Source organism: Diabrotica virgifera, chromosome 1 (genome assembly GCF_917563875.1).
Source record: "Diabrotica virgifera virgifera chromosome 1, PGI_DIABVI_V3a".
Classification (NCBI taxonomy): Eukaryota; Metazoa; Arthropoda; class Insecta; order Coleoptera; family Chrysomelidae; genus Diabrotica; species Diabrotica virgifera.
In genome coordinates this window covers 261,966,129-261,983,288 of record NC_065443.1, presented here as the reverse complement: position 1 = coordinate 261,983,288, position 17,160 = coordinate 261,966,129, and the positions used below count along the sequence as shown (strand labels likewise).

Here is a 17,160-nt window from a genome sequence, read left to right as displayed (position 1 = left end):
TGGTGGTTCATTATCGTCACCCTTAGCAAAAAGAGATCGAAAGTAGTCTGTCCTTGTTTCCTTCTGAATGTGTTTCGTTTTTAATAGTGCGTTCATCTCTTTCCTTTGTCCCCTGATCATTCTCCATATTTTTTTATGTTCCGTTGAAGTTGTGTTCCATCTGTTTTGAGAAGCTATGCCAGTTGCCAGTGTTCCCTTTTTATTTGTCTGACTGACTAAAGTATTTGTTTCGTTTCTGATTCGTTTATAGTGGTTGTATGCCTGTTGTGTTTGTTTTGTTTTGTATTGTAAAAAGGCTTTCTTTTCTTCACATTTCATCTGCTCTTCCTCTCTAATGGTAGGGGAGCCCAAGCGGGGATTTTTGCAGTTACTCGAGCGCGTCAGATTATCATATGGGGAGAAACCTGGTACCCTGCAGATGTACCATGTACCTCTACCATATATTGGCTCTTAACACAGGGAAGTTCATTAAGGGGGGCCCGAAAAAAAATATATCCTTAAAAATACTCGAAATTGTCAGATTAAAATAAGGTAAGTTAAGTACATGCAAAAGAGTGTATGTTTCAAAAATCTGACGATTTGAGCGGGGCGTAAGGAAATGGGTGAGTCAAAAATTTTCACAAAAAAAAGCGAATATTTCGTGAAGTGAACGTCAGATCGAAAAACTAAAAAATACGTCTTCAATATTTTTCAAATATCTATCGAATGGTACTAAACATGACCCCCATGGAGAGGGGTGGGGGTAAATTTAAAATTGTAAATACAAACCCCGCAATATTTCGCAAAATGAACATCAGATCGAAAAACTGCAAAATTCGCGATTGAAACGGAATATAGAGGGCAGGTCGAATGCAGGAAAATGACCGATATAAATGGTATAAACAAACATTCAATTGAGGAACAGAGCAATACCGATTTGATTTAAAATATTTTAATGTACTCATAATGCTAAAATTTACTAAAAATTTGTGAATAGTGACCAAATTCCATTCAAATCAACAATTTTCTGGTTTGTTTATACCACTTATAGTAGTTTAAATTTATTCCACCAGAGGTCAGATACTTTGTTTTTCATCGCGAATACACTTTCAAAATGTTTTTGAAAAATCTATCGAATGGTACCAAACACGACCCTCTTCGGAGGTGGGGTGGGGGGTTACTTTAAAATCTTAAATGGGACCCCCAAATTTTTATTGCAGATTTGGATTCTTTACGTAAAAATAAGCAACTTTTATTCGAGACATTTTTTCGAATTATGGATAGATGGCGCTATAATCGGAAAAAACGATTGTTGGAAATGGAAAATTGAATTAAAAAATGGAAAGTGCCCACTAAAATGAAAAATTTTACTTAACTTTTTTTTATTTTAGGATCTAATAATCACAACCCAATAGGTCCCCATAACGCTCGAGTGACTGCAAATTTAGCATACTTACTCCCCTACCATAAACCCCATATGGGGTTTTCTGTTTGATATGTTAGTATTCGTAACATTATTTTCTCCAAATGATTGTGTTGCTGCCTTAATTATATTATCTTTAAGTTTAAAGGACTATTTAAGAAAACTAGCAGCTGTTGATACTAAATATAGTCGGTTCGCTAAACTCAGACGCAACTGGCTAGATAGTTTAGTCGATAATTTTTTTGTATTTTGCCAATTTTGCAAAAATTGGCAAAATTACTAACTATTTAGTGATTATTAACTATTTAGCAATTATTTTTTGCCAATTTTACTAAAATTGGCAAAATTACCGACTAAAATATCTAGAAAGTTGCGTCTGAGTTTAGCGAACAGACTATACCTTTATATTTGAACAATTCCTGTCTTTCTGTTTTAAATTTATCCCAGTATCTTTAAAAAAATTAAAATATTCAATCTCGTTCTACCTTTACTGGACAATTGAGACAACAACCTACTTTGGCCAATGAATCAGCTTTAATATCCCAATTAATACGCCAGAATGACCTGGGATCCATGCAATGGTAATATCTGAATTAATATTTTTTGCTTCTAATATCAGTCTTTTTGTCATTCCTGAATAACCGCTTCCTACCTTTAAAGTTGTATTATTATTTTTTGGATAGAACTTTGAGAATCTGTAAAAATGTTTATATTTTTTTCTATACAAATTGGCACTGCTTTAGTTATTGCGATTATTTCAGAGTCTGACTGAATAACGCGATGAAAAAATTATATATACTCTAAAAAAGGGATATGTATGTACACAGTACACCCACCTACACCTGAAGTATTTAATATGGGGTCCATTGAACCTTACAGTATGTTACAAAATGGATGTGTATTATATGTGTATTTTCACAAAATTGATCATACAACTTTTGTGGCATTTTAAAACGGCACCCTTCGCTTGCGTTGTCTAATTCTATATTTTGCATAAATGCAAAAGTCCGGAAACGTCACTGACCAAAATGCCAAATTTCCATTGTAAATCATGAGTTCATACAAAGATAAAACTTTTTCATTGAGTGTTAAAGGTGTCAACCATTTCTTTTGTTACCGATTATTTAAGGTGTCTACCCTTGTCATGTGCATAATAGGTTAAGGTCATTTTGTTAAGCATCACATTAAGTGACTGAAGGTAGGAAAGGGATTGTATGTATGTGTACCTACACGTAGTACACTGTAGGCTGTAGGGTAGGACTGATCTGAAGGCATACTTCTTTTATTTCAGTTTGTTGTGTACCTTATTATGAACAGCAGTGATTTTTATAAATATTATATCTGTATGTAGTGAGTTTTGTTTTGGTGGTATTTTCTATATATTATGGATAAGTGTTAAAATAAATATAGTTAGTAATATGACGCTACTTTTTGAAAACAAGTTTTTCCGTTATCAGGTAATTTTTTTTCGTTTTTTTTTTCTATGTTGTACAATCAATTTATATTGATAAACGTATGTACTCCAAATTCAAATTACGCATTTACGAGTAGATTTTAATGTCTACATTGAATCAGTCTGGTTTGTTTCTTGTTTTTGGTTAATGCTTCCTTTTGGTAAGTATCGTTTCCTTTGACATCGTCTATTATTTTATTATACTAATTACTAATTCTCCTATTGATTATCTAATGATGGTTTCACGGAAGTCGTCTAAATTTGACCATCACAATTGGCCCAGATAACGTCCCACGAGCTTCTCGGAATAATTGGTGCTTTCTTTGTGTTTATTCTTCAATCAGATTACTGTTTTATATATTTTTGTGGAGATATATCCAGTAACTAATAGTTAAATTTAATTACTCTTCTGATTTCTATTATATTTCCTTTGAGATCACTCTTGGATTTTATTTTCTCTATGAATGTTATGTAAGTCTGCTATTCTTTTAAATCTAAATGCAGTAGGAAAAATGAAAGAATACCCATGAACGAACATATAAAACACGCTGTATTTTCCTGTTACCGTGTCACACAAAAAATTGGCAAGCGCAAGTACATGTAATAATTATTATTACATGTACTTGCGCTGGGCAATTTTCTTTGTGACACGGTGACAGGAAAATACAGCATGTTTTATATGTTCGTTCATGGGTATTCTTTCATTTTTCCGACTGTAATAATTTTTGCACTCATTTTCATTTTCTGCTACCATTGTTGTGCTTCAAATATTGAAGACATTATAATTTGTTGAAGATATGTTTGAGGCTTCTCTTTTAAAAACTTCAATTTTATCTAGTTCATACCTATATTCCTATATAAGCGTGGTTACCTTGGCAGAGTTCAAATATTAATTTTTTTCCTTTGTTATAGAGACTGATAATTTGCTATATATACAGAGTTGGGATAAAGTATGGAACCAAGCAAATATCTTTGAAACGAAAAGAACAATATTTATGAAACTTTGCATGCAAGTACAGTGACGCAAAAGGCATCTGATGCCATATTTTTTGTTACTACTCCACTTACGGTTTCACCGGAAATACCCTTAACTTATTTACTGTAAATGGGACACCCTGTATATTTTTGCAGGTTTTAAAAGAACTTGTTATTTTTAATTCATACATACCAAGTTAGGAAGAAAAAACTATTAAAACAAGAAATAAATCTCTTTACAGTTAAAAAATAGTTTAATTTATTTACGTTAGACCAATGATATTAAAAATAAAAAAAAATAATTTCAAATGTTGAAAATGTTTGCTGTTCACCTCCTGACAACGTGCAAGCCTATAAATAAATTCGTAAGTCACTTTTTGCAAGATTTCTTCACGTATTAGTTCACATTCATCAACTATTATTCTTTGTCTCAAATCCTGCAAGCATGTTGGTCGCCTAACGTAATCACGTAATTTTAGATAACCCCAAAGAAAAAAATCTAACGGGTTGAGGTCCGGAGAACGAGTGGGCCACTCTATGAATCCTCTACGTCTAATCCATGGATTTGGAAAATTCACTTCCAAAAAAGGAAAATTCACCATAACTGATTATCATTAATATTTCAATACGATCTTTTTCACTTAAATGAACCATTTTTAATACAACTTATTTCTGTCAATTAGTTCAGTAACAGTTTTACCTACTATACTAAATTCAAATAAGTCATGCAGTGCATGTAAACAACAATTATTTTAGTCTACAGTATAGATGGTACTCGTTTATTTCCTAGTACGTTGTATTAATACAAAAAATTATCTACAGACACTTAACAAATTTTCTCTACCAAATTTGGTATGTATGAATTAAAAATAACAAGTTCTTTTAAAATTCCCAAAAATATACAGGGTGTCCCATTTAAATTAAATAAGTTAAGAGTATTTCCGGTGAAACCGGAAATGGAGTAGTAACAAAGAATATGGCAACAGATGCCTTTTGCGTCACTGTACTTGCATGCAAAGTTTCCTAAATATTGTTCTTTTCGTTTCAAAGATACTTGCTTGGTTCCATACTTTATCCCAACCCAGTATGTATATATTTCTTAGTTTCGGTTTTCATTCTGTGACTGTGTTGCTGATAGTAATTGAACAAGTTGAAAAGTTTAAATATCTGGGATGCTGGATACATGAGACCTTAGGCTCAGAACAAGAAGTAAAATGTAGAAGAATAGGACCCAGAAATGTGTTTTTAAAAATGAAACAATTTTTCACCAATCGATATTTTGATTTATCTATATCACATGATAAAATAATATTTATCAACGAATATAAGATTCTATATTTGTTAAAAATATGTGTACAGTATCCTACTATATCTCTTTTTAAACCAGGAGGAGTAATTAAAATTTACCGCGAGTTAATGCTTGTTTGTAATTGGTCCAACCGCAGGCTCTAAATTATGAAATTTTGACACTATTGACATTTAATAGGTTAATTAAGGGGATGGGTACGTATTTTCGGCTGCAATGCTATTCAAATGGGGATTCGTTTTTTTTTTCGAATCCTGAGAAAACTAATAAGTATTTTTGAAAAATATAAACACAGAATGAAAGATTACGTTATTAGCGAGGGCCGAAAATCCCGGAGAACTTCTATAATGTTTATTTTAATAAGTTACAGAGGTCAAAAACTAAGAGAAAATTTAGTGTGATTTTTAATTTCAAATATCTCATTCAAAATAAACTTTTTATTTATTCTAAGGGACTTTCGGCCCTCGGTAATAATTTAGTATTTCACTCTGCGTTTAAATTTTTCAAAAATATTTATTGGTTTTTTCAGGATTCGAAAAAAATGAACACAATGTTCGTGGTAATATTTTCCAAATCTATCTTTGTCTTATAACGCACTCAGTCGAATAGAATATTGTCAGCATATTGTCGGTCAGACAGTGACAATCAGTGACAATTTTAAATATTGGACATGGCATCGGGAATATTTTGAGTTGTTGATTAAATAATATTGATACATAGTGTATTTGATAAATAATTGATATAAGACGTGAACTTAAATAAAAAGTTATTTATTGTGTATTATTTGTGGAAGATGAGCGCGCTAATAACCGACAAAATAGCTCAAAAGATGGATAACATAATACATTGCGAAACGAAAAGAGGTGAAACTAGTGGAGGTGGAAATTATCGTTATAAACGTCTAAAATAACATTGCATTACATAGTTTTAAATACTCCTGTCACAGACGTCTAAAGGTGGGAAACTATGTAATGTAATGTTAATTAATACGTTTATAACGATAATTTTCACCTCCACTAGTTTCATCTCTTTTTGTTTCGCAATGCATTATGTTTTCCATCTTTTCATCTATTTTGCCGGTTATTAGCGTGCTCATCACTGTATATTCTGTGATCCAAGTATTTTGTTGTTAAAGATGTTCAAAATTGTAAGCGTTCCATAGTAACAATATATTATTAAAAATCACTTTAACACTTTTCCTCTTTTCTCGATTGAGTATTAGTTTTTGTTGTACATATAAATTATTACAATCACTGAATAGGTACATAGTTAATGAAAAAATTATCACATTTATTAACTGAATTAATAATTTGCAATTATACAAATAACAGTTATCCAAGAACATGCAAAAGCCATCTCTTTAAGTTAATGATGGCATTGTCAAGTAGAATGACATTCTAGTAATGTTTACATATCCATACCAGTGTGAATTTTACTACACGTAATTTGCCGTGTGAAGACAGAAAAAGTGGGAATAGCCGTAAAATATTTGCGAATTATGTACCGATGGCCTTAAATTATATCGGCGATTCTTTGCGTTTTCTGCGCTATTTTTAGATTTGTTTCTGCCTTTAAATTTTAGATTTTTAGTCTACTTTTATATAAAAAGCAGTTGTTTTTAGAATTCTTTAGCGACGTATTAGTATAATAATAATCCACAAGGAAGAAATTCCTGTAGCTGGCTGTATACCATTAAATTACAAGTAAAATTTAATAAAAAATTTTGCGCTGGTAAAAGGTATATTAGTTTAAAAAGCCCCTATAGGGCTAGAAACATATAAACAAAACGTTTTCGCTCTGTAACAAGAGCATCGTCAGTGTTACAAGCACATGGTGAGCCACCCAAAAATACAAAGGTTGAAACCTTTTACAAATAGACTAAAAGTCTTATATAAATATAAACATCCTAAAATCCAAAGGATACAGGCCTCTTATAACACAATGACCTAATTAATTGACCCACTTACCACCTGTGGGAGTCATATGTTGCCCTAAAGCCGCATCCATAGGAATTTTATCCATCCTTTGGATTTTAGGATGTTTATATTTATATAAGACTTTTAGGCCCAGTACTTTATGTCTCGATTAACAGCAGGTTAGTTAACCGAGGTTTAATCGGGGCCTCTTTAGGGTCTCTTCCGTTGTAATAAATGCAATTATAATTAATATTATACGTATTTATAATTATAATAATACTTGTAATTGCATTTATTACGACGCAAGAGACCCTAAAGAGGTCCCGATTAAACCCCGGTTAACTAACCGGCTGTTAATCGAGACATAAAGTACCGGGCCTTAGTCTATTTGTAAAAGGTTTCAACGTTTGTATTTTTGGGTGGCTCACCATGTGCTTGTAACACTGATGATGCTCTTGTTACAGAGCGAAAACGTTTTGTTTATGTTTGTAGCCCTATAGGGGCTTTTTAAACTAATATACCTTTTACCAGGACAAAATTTTTTATTAAATTTTACTGTATTAGTATAATATTATAATATTTATAGATTACCGTCGAAGACCGACATGATCAACCAAAAAAGAATATGAATCTGGTTATTTTTCTAGTAACATCATTGGGTGTGAATCTGTGTTTTGAGTTTACTCCTCCTGGTTTAAAAATAGAGTATAAGTACATGGCATGAAAGGCTGGACGATGGCAAATAGCTTGTTAAGACGCCTGGAAAACTTTGAGATGTGGATATTCCGCCACATTCTAAAAATTCCCTATGCTGACTATTTTAGAAATTAAAAAGTGCTACAAAACCGACTTTTCTATGATCTTTTATGCACTAATGTTTAGTTTTAGTTGACTTTATTTATTTTTAATAACTAACTTCTAAACAAATGAAAAACACTAAATTTATATCCTTTATTTTACAAACTACGATATCTAATTTATTTATTACACCAAATCTACTAATTTATCTAATTACAAATTAAAAAAAATATATACCGCGCCCGTTACATATCACAAGTATACCGACGGTTTCAAATTCACAACTAATCCAATATACAATTTTGTTTCCTTTTTATAGAAACACAATCTTTCGGGAACATTCAGGAAAGAAATTGTATGTTTTGCATAATACAGGTAAAAGAATATTACAGAAACATCGAGAAACGATATTTGCATAATAAATCAATAAATCAAGTAAAAAGAATGTGTGTATGTGTGTACTTTGTACGCACGTAAGAAGTTATACTTCTATTATATGATTATATGACTATAAACGAAATTAATATAAAAAAAAATCAAAAATGAATAACCATTTTCAATTTCGTTTCAAAACGAAAACACAGCCGAACCATATTCTAGTCCAATCAGAGAGTGCTGCAAGCACCCCTACCGGTTTTGAAACTTATTAGTCTCTCATCAGGAGGCACATATGCTGCTCTCCCTGATCCAACCAAAACAAACCCCAGCGTGCAGTCCCGGATTGCAACGAACGAAATGGCATATAAAACAACATAATGCTATTCTACACCCCACCAGAATGAAAACAATGGGAACCTTCTCTGGTTACACCTCCGAGGCTTCTACAATTTGCAAGCCATACGGATGCTGAGACTAAGGAAGATGAGGGAATTCTACAATTTACAATTCACGTCCCATCTGCTCAGCGCGGTAAAGTTCCAACGAGAATGGTTCCCTTCATACTCCACACAGAGTAAATGTAAATCAAAAATGAATAACCATTTTCAATTTCGTTGCAAAACGAAAACACGTGTTTTGTAGTTCCCACACGGAAGTTTGTACCAGAAGTTTTCGGGTTTTCTTTCGATCAGATCCAGACCATCAGTGAGTATCGTAATTTGCGTCGATTTATTAACAGAAAATGCTCTGAGTTTCTTCTCCAGTTTTGCATTCACGTGGAGACAAACAAGCCAGACCCTCTAGTTTCTGCAACTGATAAATCATGGACAAATCAGAGTAAAACACAGCTTAGGCCAAAGAAGAATATTATCACTACGCAGGAAGATGATAAGAAAACGATGCATTCTTCAAAATTACTTATATTTATGTTCTTTTAAGCTATGGCCATACTAAGTTAGTAACACCAGTACTTTTTTAGGCTACAACATCCGCAATACCGCCAAATTCTCACCCTCAAACGTCAGCACATCATCACGCCCATCATCATTCAAGTCACTACAGCAACCATCCTAACCAATACCAAAAACAATGGCGTAACAGTATACGCAATAGTTACCGAAAGTCACCCCAAACGACAACGATAGATATCGGATTTAGTGACGATACAACCGACACACAAGGCTATGATTACTACTATGAGAAGAACGGGTTTCAACATAGCCCGTTACGAGAGTCCAGGAATACCGACGTCACGTTTTCAGATGACAGTGGTTCCACCAGATTGCCATATTTCGAATTTGATGACGAGTCTAACAAAAGGTAAGTAGAATTTGTTTCTATATCCACAAAATTTCCTTCGTTGCCTTCAACTAAACAGTCATAGGCGTCATTTCACGAATTTCATTGGGGTGGCAAAACCTGCCGGGGAGTTTGGGGGTAAATTTTGATGCAAAATAGAAGGGTTTAACGCAATTTATACACTATTAGTAAGATAAAAAAAAACAATGTGTGTTTAGAGGTGATGGATTCAAATCTAACTTAAATAAAGTCTCCTTTTCCGGATATTAAATACATCAATGACACTTTCAATATCGACTGGGATTTTCCTTTCAATGACTAAAAGCCCCAATGCAGACATTCTTTCCTGACCGCTGTCCTTTCACACCCAGCTGAGTTTAGTGGTATCGTGAAAAATAGCCTGAATATTTCAAACGTCATGGGCAAAACATTTTTTAGAGCCTTTTCCGCAAAAACTGACGATTTTTCTTCAACTGCTTTGTTTCTCATTTCTTTCATGTTATAATTTTCATTTCGCAGAAAAGTAACTCCTCATCCAAAGAGTAGTATTTTGAAACAAACTTGATGCTTTCTTTCACTATTTCATGTCTTCCCATCAATTGGCTCAGGTGGTTAAGTACATCCAAATTGTTTTCCTGCAGCCTTGGCACATAAAGTGTCAAGGAGTGGGAAAAAACGGCAGCTTTTAGGTGCTCTTTAACCGTTTCAAATGGAGCTTTAGAGCCTCCGCCAAGTTTAGTTGGGATTTTTCTCTCCTTGGGAGTTCCGCTGGACGAAACCCACATTTTTCAGTAATTTTAGAGCAGTAATCAAACAGCTGGTCGAAGTATTCTTCTGTCCTAAAACTTTATAGTATCTCAATTGTGCTGTTCTTGACTGATTTCAGGTTTTATGGGTCAATCTTTGGGGTGGCAAAATAGGGTACAAAACTTTGGGGTGGCAGCCGCCAGTAAACAGTCTTTTAATTTTTAGATTTAGATGTTTTTATTAACTTAGTGAATGTAGGTCTCTCAGACTCTATAGACTCTACATCATTCAATCTTCGCTTGTCCACTGCTGGACATAGATCTCCCTCATAATTTTCCATATATGTTTCGATCTGGTGCCTCTTGCATCCAATACTTACGGCAACGTTTTGGATCTCAGGCCCAACGGAGCCATTGGTGGACAACCTTCTGTTTCGGTAGACATCATATCTTGGTCTCCATTCCAGTATCCACTTTGTCCATTTGTTATCTGTCATCCGAGCCACGTGATCTACCCAGTTCCAGTTCAGTGTTGCTGTTCTCTCTACAGAATCAGCCACTCCTGATCTTAGAGGAGCTGGAGATTTGGGATCTTGTCTCACAATGAAACGTCCAACAGAGCAGCACGCTCCATTGCCCTCTGAACTACACGGATCTATGGTTTTATGTCAGTATAATGACGGTTCTTATACAGAAATACATTTTATATTAAGAGAGAGAAGAAACGCAGAAGAAAAAGTAAAGAAAGCAGAAAAAGAAGAAAGTAATGGTGAAATATATAGAGATGCATGCAGTGGAATTAGGACGGGATAATAAAGTGGAAGTAAGCTAGTGGTGTGTTGTGTGACAAAAAAATTTCCAATGAAACTGAAAGGAACATTTTATAAAACTGCCATAAGACCAGCTACAATGTACGGAACTGAATGTTGGACAGTTAAAAAGAAAAAAGAACAACGAATCCATGTAATTGAAATGAGAATGGCTTATACAGTATGTCCCTGAAAGTTGTATCCATATGGAAAATTTTTTATTATTAATTTACGAAAAAAAGTTATTCTTTTTAAAAAGTTCTGCATGGTCCAGAACCCAAAATTCAACCATCAGATATCAAATTTTATGAATGTTATACGAGGTATGTCAAGAAGTTTGAATTTCACTCAAGAGTAAAGTAGCTTTATTTTTCACAATATTGAAAATTGTCATTATGAAAAGTTGTTTGGAATTAAAAACTATATTCTAATATGCAATTACATCCTTCCAATTCAAAAAAAAAATTTTTTGAAGAATTGGACAACTAATATTTTCAGTTATTTCAATTCTGATAACTCTTTTAGTATTCATTTTACGAAAAAAAGTGAGTCTTAATAAAAAGTTCTGGATGGTCTAAAACCTAGAATACAACCATCTTTTATCAAATTTTATCAATTTTAGACGAGGTATGTCAAAAAAGATAAATTTAGATCAAAAGTAAAAGTACCTTTATAGTTCAGAATATTTCAATTAGAAGGATGTAATTACATACTGAAACATAGTTTTTAATTCTAAATAACTTTTCATAATAACAATTTTCGATGTTGTGAAAAATAAACGTATTTTACTCTTGAGCGAAATTCATATTTTTTGACATACCTCTTATAAAATTGATAAAATTTGACATAAGATGGTTGCATTTTAGGTTTTAGACCATGCAGAACTTTTTATTAAGAATCACTTTTTTTCATAAAATTAATAATAAAATAGTTATCTGAATTCAAATAACTGAAAATAATGTTATTTCAAAAAAAAAAAATTTTTCAATTAGAAGGATGTAGTTGCATACTAGAATATAGTTTTTAATTCCAAACAACTTTTCGTAATAGCAATTTTCAATATTGTGAAAAATAAAGCTACTTTACTCTTGAGTGAAATTCAAACTTTTTGACATACCTCGTATAATATTCAAAAAATTTGATATTTTATGGTTAAATCTTAGGTTTTGGATCATGCAGAGCTTTTTATGGAGAATAACTTTTTTTCGTAAAATTAATAATAAAAAAGTTTTCCATATGGATACAACTTACAGGGACATATGTATATGGATAACTGGAATGGATAAAATTAGAAATGGGTATACCAGGGAATGTTTAAAGGTTGCACCACTTATACATAATATGTCTTAAGCGCATTGTGTTTTAGGTACTCAAGAACCACGACATCGGATAGAAGTTTTAAAAGACCAAAACCTTCGCCTGATAGACGGCCCAATCAGACTCTAAACCTGAAAGATTTGCGAAAGGTGTATCCTAATCAAGAGCCCAACTGGGATCAACTATATCAAGAAATACCGACTCCGTAAGTTTAATTTATCATTTATTTGAATATACATAATGTTAAATTACTATAACTGAATTTGTTTCTGTTTTAGATGTGATAATATACCTGTAAATAATTTTCCTAGGGGGATACCTACTAGATCATCTGACAGACCGCAGAGCTCTATGAGTTCAGGTGTCACAAGTGCAATAGTTCACGGTTGTGGTGGAAGGTGTCAAACTTTTGAGAACGTTTGTTATTTTTTCCTACAAGTACGTATTATACACTTAAGACTAATCCTATTATTCATATTACTATAAAACAGACCAAAAAGACAAACATAAAAGAAAAACGGAAACTTATTGAATGTGGACATAATAGCAGTTACTGAATATACATTATTATTAATCATAAATAATTTACTCTTGGGCAACGATAGTAAGTTCATAATCTTTGTGCTCTCATCCTTTTAGTGACCGATACATTAGAAACATCATTGAGAGCATTTTGATAGTAAATTTTAGTCATTTTCGTTAAAAGTTCATAACCGCATCAATTTTTTCTTTCTGTTCTCCTTTCTGGGGCTAAAATTGCATTAATAGAGTTAGTTCTTCATTTTGTTTCATCTTATACAGTGAGGACTTTTGAGTTGGAATAAATTCATTATCTCGAGAATGGGTGAGTTTGGAGAGAAATCCTGAGACACATCGATTTTTATTTTTAAATTACGACTTTTTGGCATATATATCATACTAGTGACGTCATCCATCTGGGTATGATAACCTAATTTAAATGGGAGTAGGGGTTGTGTGATAGCTTATTTGAAAGGATATTCAATTCTCTATTCACTAATATAAACAATAACCTAATTATTTATACAGGGTGATCAAAAAATATTTTTTTTATTAAATTAGTTGACACAAAAAGAAGAATATAAGCAATTTATTTAATTCAAAATACATTTTACTGCTGTCAGAAAACGGGTAAAAATATCTATTTCACAAATAAACATTGCTTTTCGCTTAAATTCAATGTTCAAACTGCTAAGAGGTGGGTGGCAGCTTTAACATTGAATTTAAGCGAAAATAATATTTATTTTTCAAATAAACATTTCTTTTTTTTTCTGACAGCAGTAAAATGTATTTTAAATTAAATAAATTGCTTATATTCTTCTTATTGTGTCATTTAATTTAATAAAAAAAAAATATTTTTTGGCCACCCTGTATAAATAATTAGGTTATTGTTTATATTACTGAATAGATAATTGAATAATCTTTCAAACTAGCTATCACGCAACCCCTACTCTGATTTAAAAAAATCATCAATTACCTACGTCATCACGCCCAGATGGATGATGTCACTAGTATGATATACAGGGTGTTTGATAAAGAATGGGCCATAGCTTAACCTCAGGTTCCTGAGGTTAAAATAGGCCGATTTAAGCTAACTTACCTTAGTACAAAGTTTATAATAACCAAGATACAGGGTGTCAAAGTTAAACTTTTTTTTATTTATTATTTAATATTTCCTGACAGGTATGAGATAACAACATGAAATTTGGTATGTGGGGGTTTTTTGGGTCGAGAAAACTAAATTCCCTACCAAAAATTATGTATTGCCCAGAGGGCGCCACATACGCCTTTCAGCACTCATTTATTACGTTCACTTTTTTTTATTCCTCACTCTGTATAATTTTGACATTAAAAATTTTATTCTCCTATTAGTTTTACTTAAAAAAGGTATACGTCTATCATCTCCCTAAACTCAACCGTTTTCGAGATAAACGCATTTTAAATCTGCGATACATTTATCTCATTTTTAGCATAATATCATTGTAGTTACACCCGAAAAATAACTTAAAACCATAAAATTATCCAAAAATGTATCGCAAATTTCTTCAAATGGAATTTGCGATGCAATGACATAAATTTGAGAACTGGCACAATTATTATGGTTTTAAGTTATTTTTCGGGTGGAACTACAATGATATTATGCTAAGAATGATGGTGTATCGTAGATTTAAAATGAGTTTATCTCGAAAACGGTTGAGTTTAGGTAGATAAAAAAAGTATACCTTTTTTAAGTAAAACTAATAGGAGAATAAAAATTTTAATGTCAAAATTATAGAGAGTGAGGGATAAAAAAAATTGAACGTAATAAATGAGTGCTGAAAGGCGTATGTGGCGCCCTCTGGGCAATACATCATTTTTGGTAGGGAATTTAGTTTTCTCGGCCCAAAAAACCCCCACATACCAAATTTCATGTTGTTATCTCATACCTGTCAGGAAATATTCAATAATAAATAAAAAAAAGTTTAACTTTGACACCCTGTATCTCGGTTATTATAAACTTTGTACTAAGGTAAGTTAGCTTAAATCGGCCTATTTTAACCTCAGGAACCTGAGGTTAAGCTATGGCCCATTCTTTACCAAACACCCTGTATATGCCAAAAAGTCCTAATTTAAAAATAAAAATCGACCTGTCTCAGGATTTCTCTCCAAATTGGCACATTCCCGAGATAATGAATTTATTCCAACTCAAACGTCCTCACTGTATGTTGTATGATGTAGACCTAAGAAAAAAAAATTGAAATATTTTCAACAACAAACCTATCCTCCAGGGTTCCTGCAGGAAGGCAACGCTCTTCTAACCAACGTTGCCGATGTGTCTTTTGCAGGAGCAGTAGTTTATTCCTCTCTTCGCTACGAAGAGTTGTCTGGTTCTGGTTCCGTGGACTTTCCTTCTTCTTTTGTGGGTCTAATATCCTCTCGGACAGTAGTCCTTACGAGTGGAGTGGTTCCGTCTAAAGAAGAAGAAGGTTGTTCCTCTTCCTGAACCTCCATATGTAGGGGAAGTTTCTTCTTTTTTACTGGAGCGAGTTGCTACTGAATTTTGCTCCAGTGTTTTTCTCTACCCTTCATTGGATCGGAAAGTTAAGCTTCCCACTCCAAAACAGGGTGACATTTGGAGTTTCTGGAGCTCGTCTCAAGATTCGGAATCCGTTGAGAATGTTCATAAAAAGCCCTTTGAAGGTTTGCTACCCCAGACTGCTCATAAATATATAAATAAGTACTGCTCATAAATACATATGTCCTGAATCCATGGTTACTTTTCCTTGGTATATTAAGAATCCTTTTGTCCAAGACGTTCCCCATCTTCATCGTGTACAAAGAGAGTGCATGAGCGCGGCTTGGGTATATCTTCCCCCTCCAAAACCCTGAGAGATGCACTCTCTCAAGTCCTTAGGGTTGGAATCATCTTCTTTACCCACCTCGCACTTGTGTCATCCGCACAGTTAAGTTTTAGGGGCTTTTTGGACTGTCTTAAACTTATCGATATCTATCTGTCTTCTGGCTTTTGGGAATCCTGTTAGTACTGTCGCAACGAAGCGGCAGTTTTACAGAAAGTCGCAACCTCGGTTCTTGGTCTTTTGCGTTAGCTTTCGGGTCGTGTGCTTCTGTCTGAACTTGACTTTTTTGGGCCTTTGCCCTTACGAGTTTGTTTTTGTTTTGTCATGGATTGTAATGGCTTTAACGGCATCTCTTTTGCCCTTTCGGCAGCCTTGATATTGGCTTTGGTTACAGCCCTCTTGGCTTTAAGAATCGTGGTTTTAGCTTTAAGGTTCCCTGCCATTTGGCCTCGGGAACCCATTGGCTCTGAATTTTTTCTTGTGTTTATGTTCGTCCCACTACTAACTAGGGACAGACACTCCACCTCTCGCAGAACCCCACTTGCGTGGATAAAGTCTAAATACGATGGGATGTAATCTATTGCACCGAAGGAACCGTTTGCGACACTGTCACCCTAGTGCCTCATAAATTCACCACAGTGTCTCCCACGGCTTGGAGTCATCATCATCCAGCCTCAAAAGTCCACTGCTGAATATAGGCCTCCTCCCCTCGTTTCCAACCCCATCTATCCTGCGCCGCCCTCATCCAGTTTTTATTTACCTTTCTTAAGTCGTCAGTCATCTTGTAGGCGGTCGACCGACGCTTCTCTTGTCTTCTCTTGGCCTTCATTCCAATAACCTCTTCGTCCATCGCCCATCTGTCATTCTGGCTACGTGTCCTGCCCATCTCCACTTCAACCTGGCTATCCTCTCGATGACGTCAGTCACCTTTGTTCTTCTCCTGATTTCTTCGTTTCTGATTTTGTCTCGCAGAGTTATTCCTAACATTGACCGCTCCATTCTTCTCTGCGTGACTCTTAGTTTGGTAGCCGAGGCTTTAGTTAAGGTAAGTGTTTCTGATCCATACGTCAAGACTGGGAGGACGCACTGATCGAATACCTTTCTCTTTAGACATGTGGGTAACTCACTTTTAAAAGTTTCTCTCAGTTTTCCAAATGCTGCCCACCCAAGACCGATTCTTCTCTTCAGCTCATGAGTCTGGTTATCCCTGCCAATCGTAATTTCATGTCCCAGGTATTTATATCTATCTACGAGTTCTATTTCCTTCCCACCAATACGGATGTTCTGGTTGGGTACCAAATTTGTCATTATTTTTGTTTTTGAGATGTTTATATTTAAACCTACATTTTCTGTAGCTACAACGAGTTCTTGTACCATCTCTCTTGCCATACCTAGATCCTCAGCT

The 17,160-nt window shown here is 33.9% G+C and overlaps 1 protein-coding gene across 1 annotated transcript in view; it reads left to right on the top strand.

Moving 5' to 3' along the window:
• LOC114328009 (uncharacterized) overlaps nucleotides 1-17,160 on the top strand; it is a 269,631-nt gene that overhangs the window by 235,417 nt on the left and 17,054 nt on the right. Inside the window, exons 3-5 of the mRNA XM_050642015.1 lie at nucleotides 9,208-9,548; nucleotides 12,449-12,604; nucleotides 12,678-12,837. Coding sequence (XP_050497972.1) covers nucleotides 9,208-9,548; nucleotides 12,449-12,604; nucleotides 12,678-12,837 — 657 coding nt within the window. The remainder of the gene's footprint in view (nucleotides 1-9,207; nucleotides 9,549-12,448; nucleotides 12,605-12,677; nucleotides 12,838-17,160) is intronic.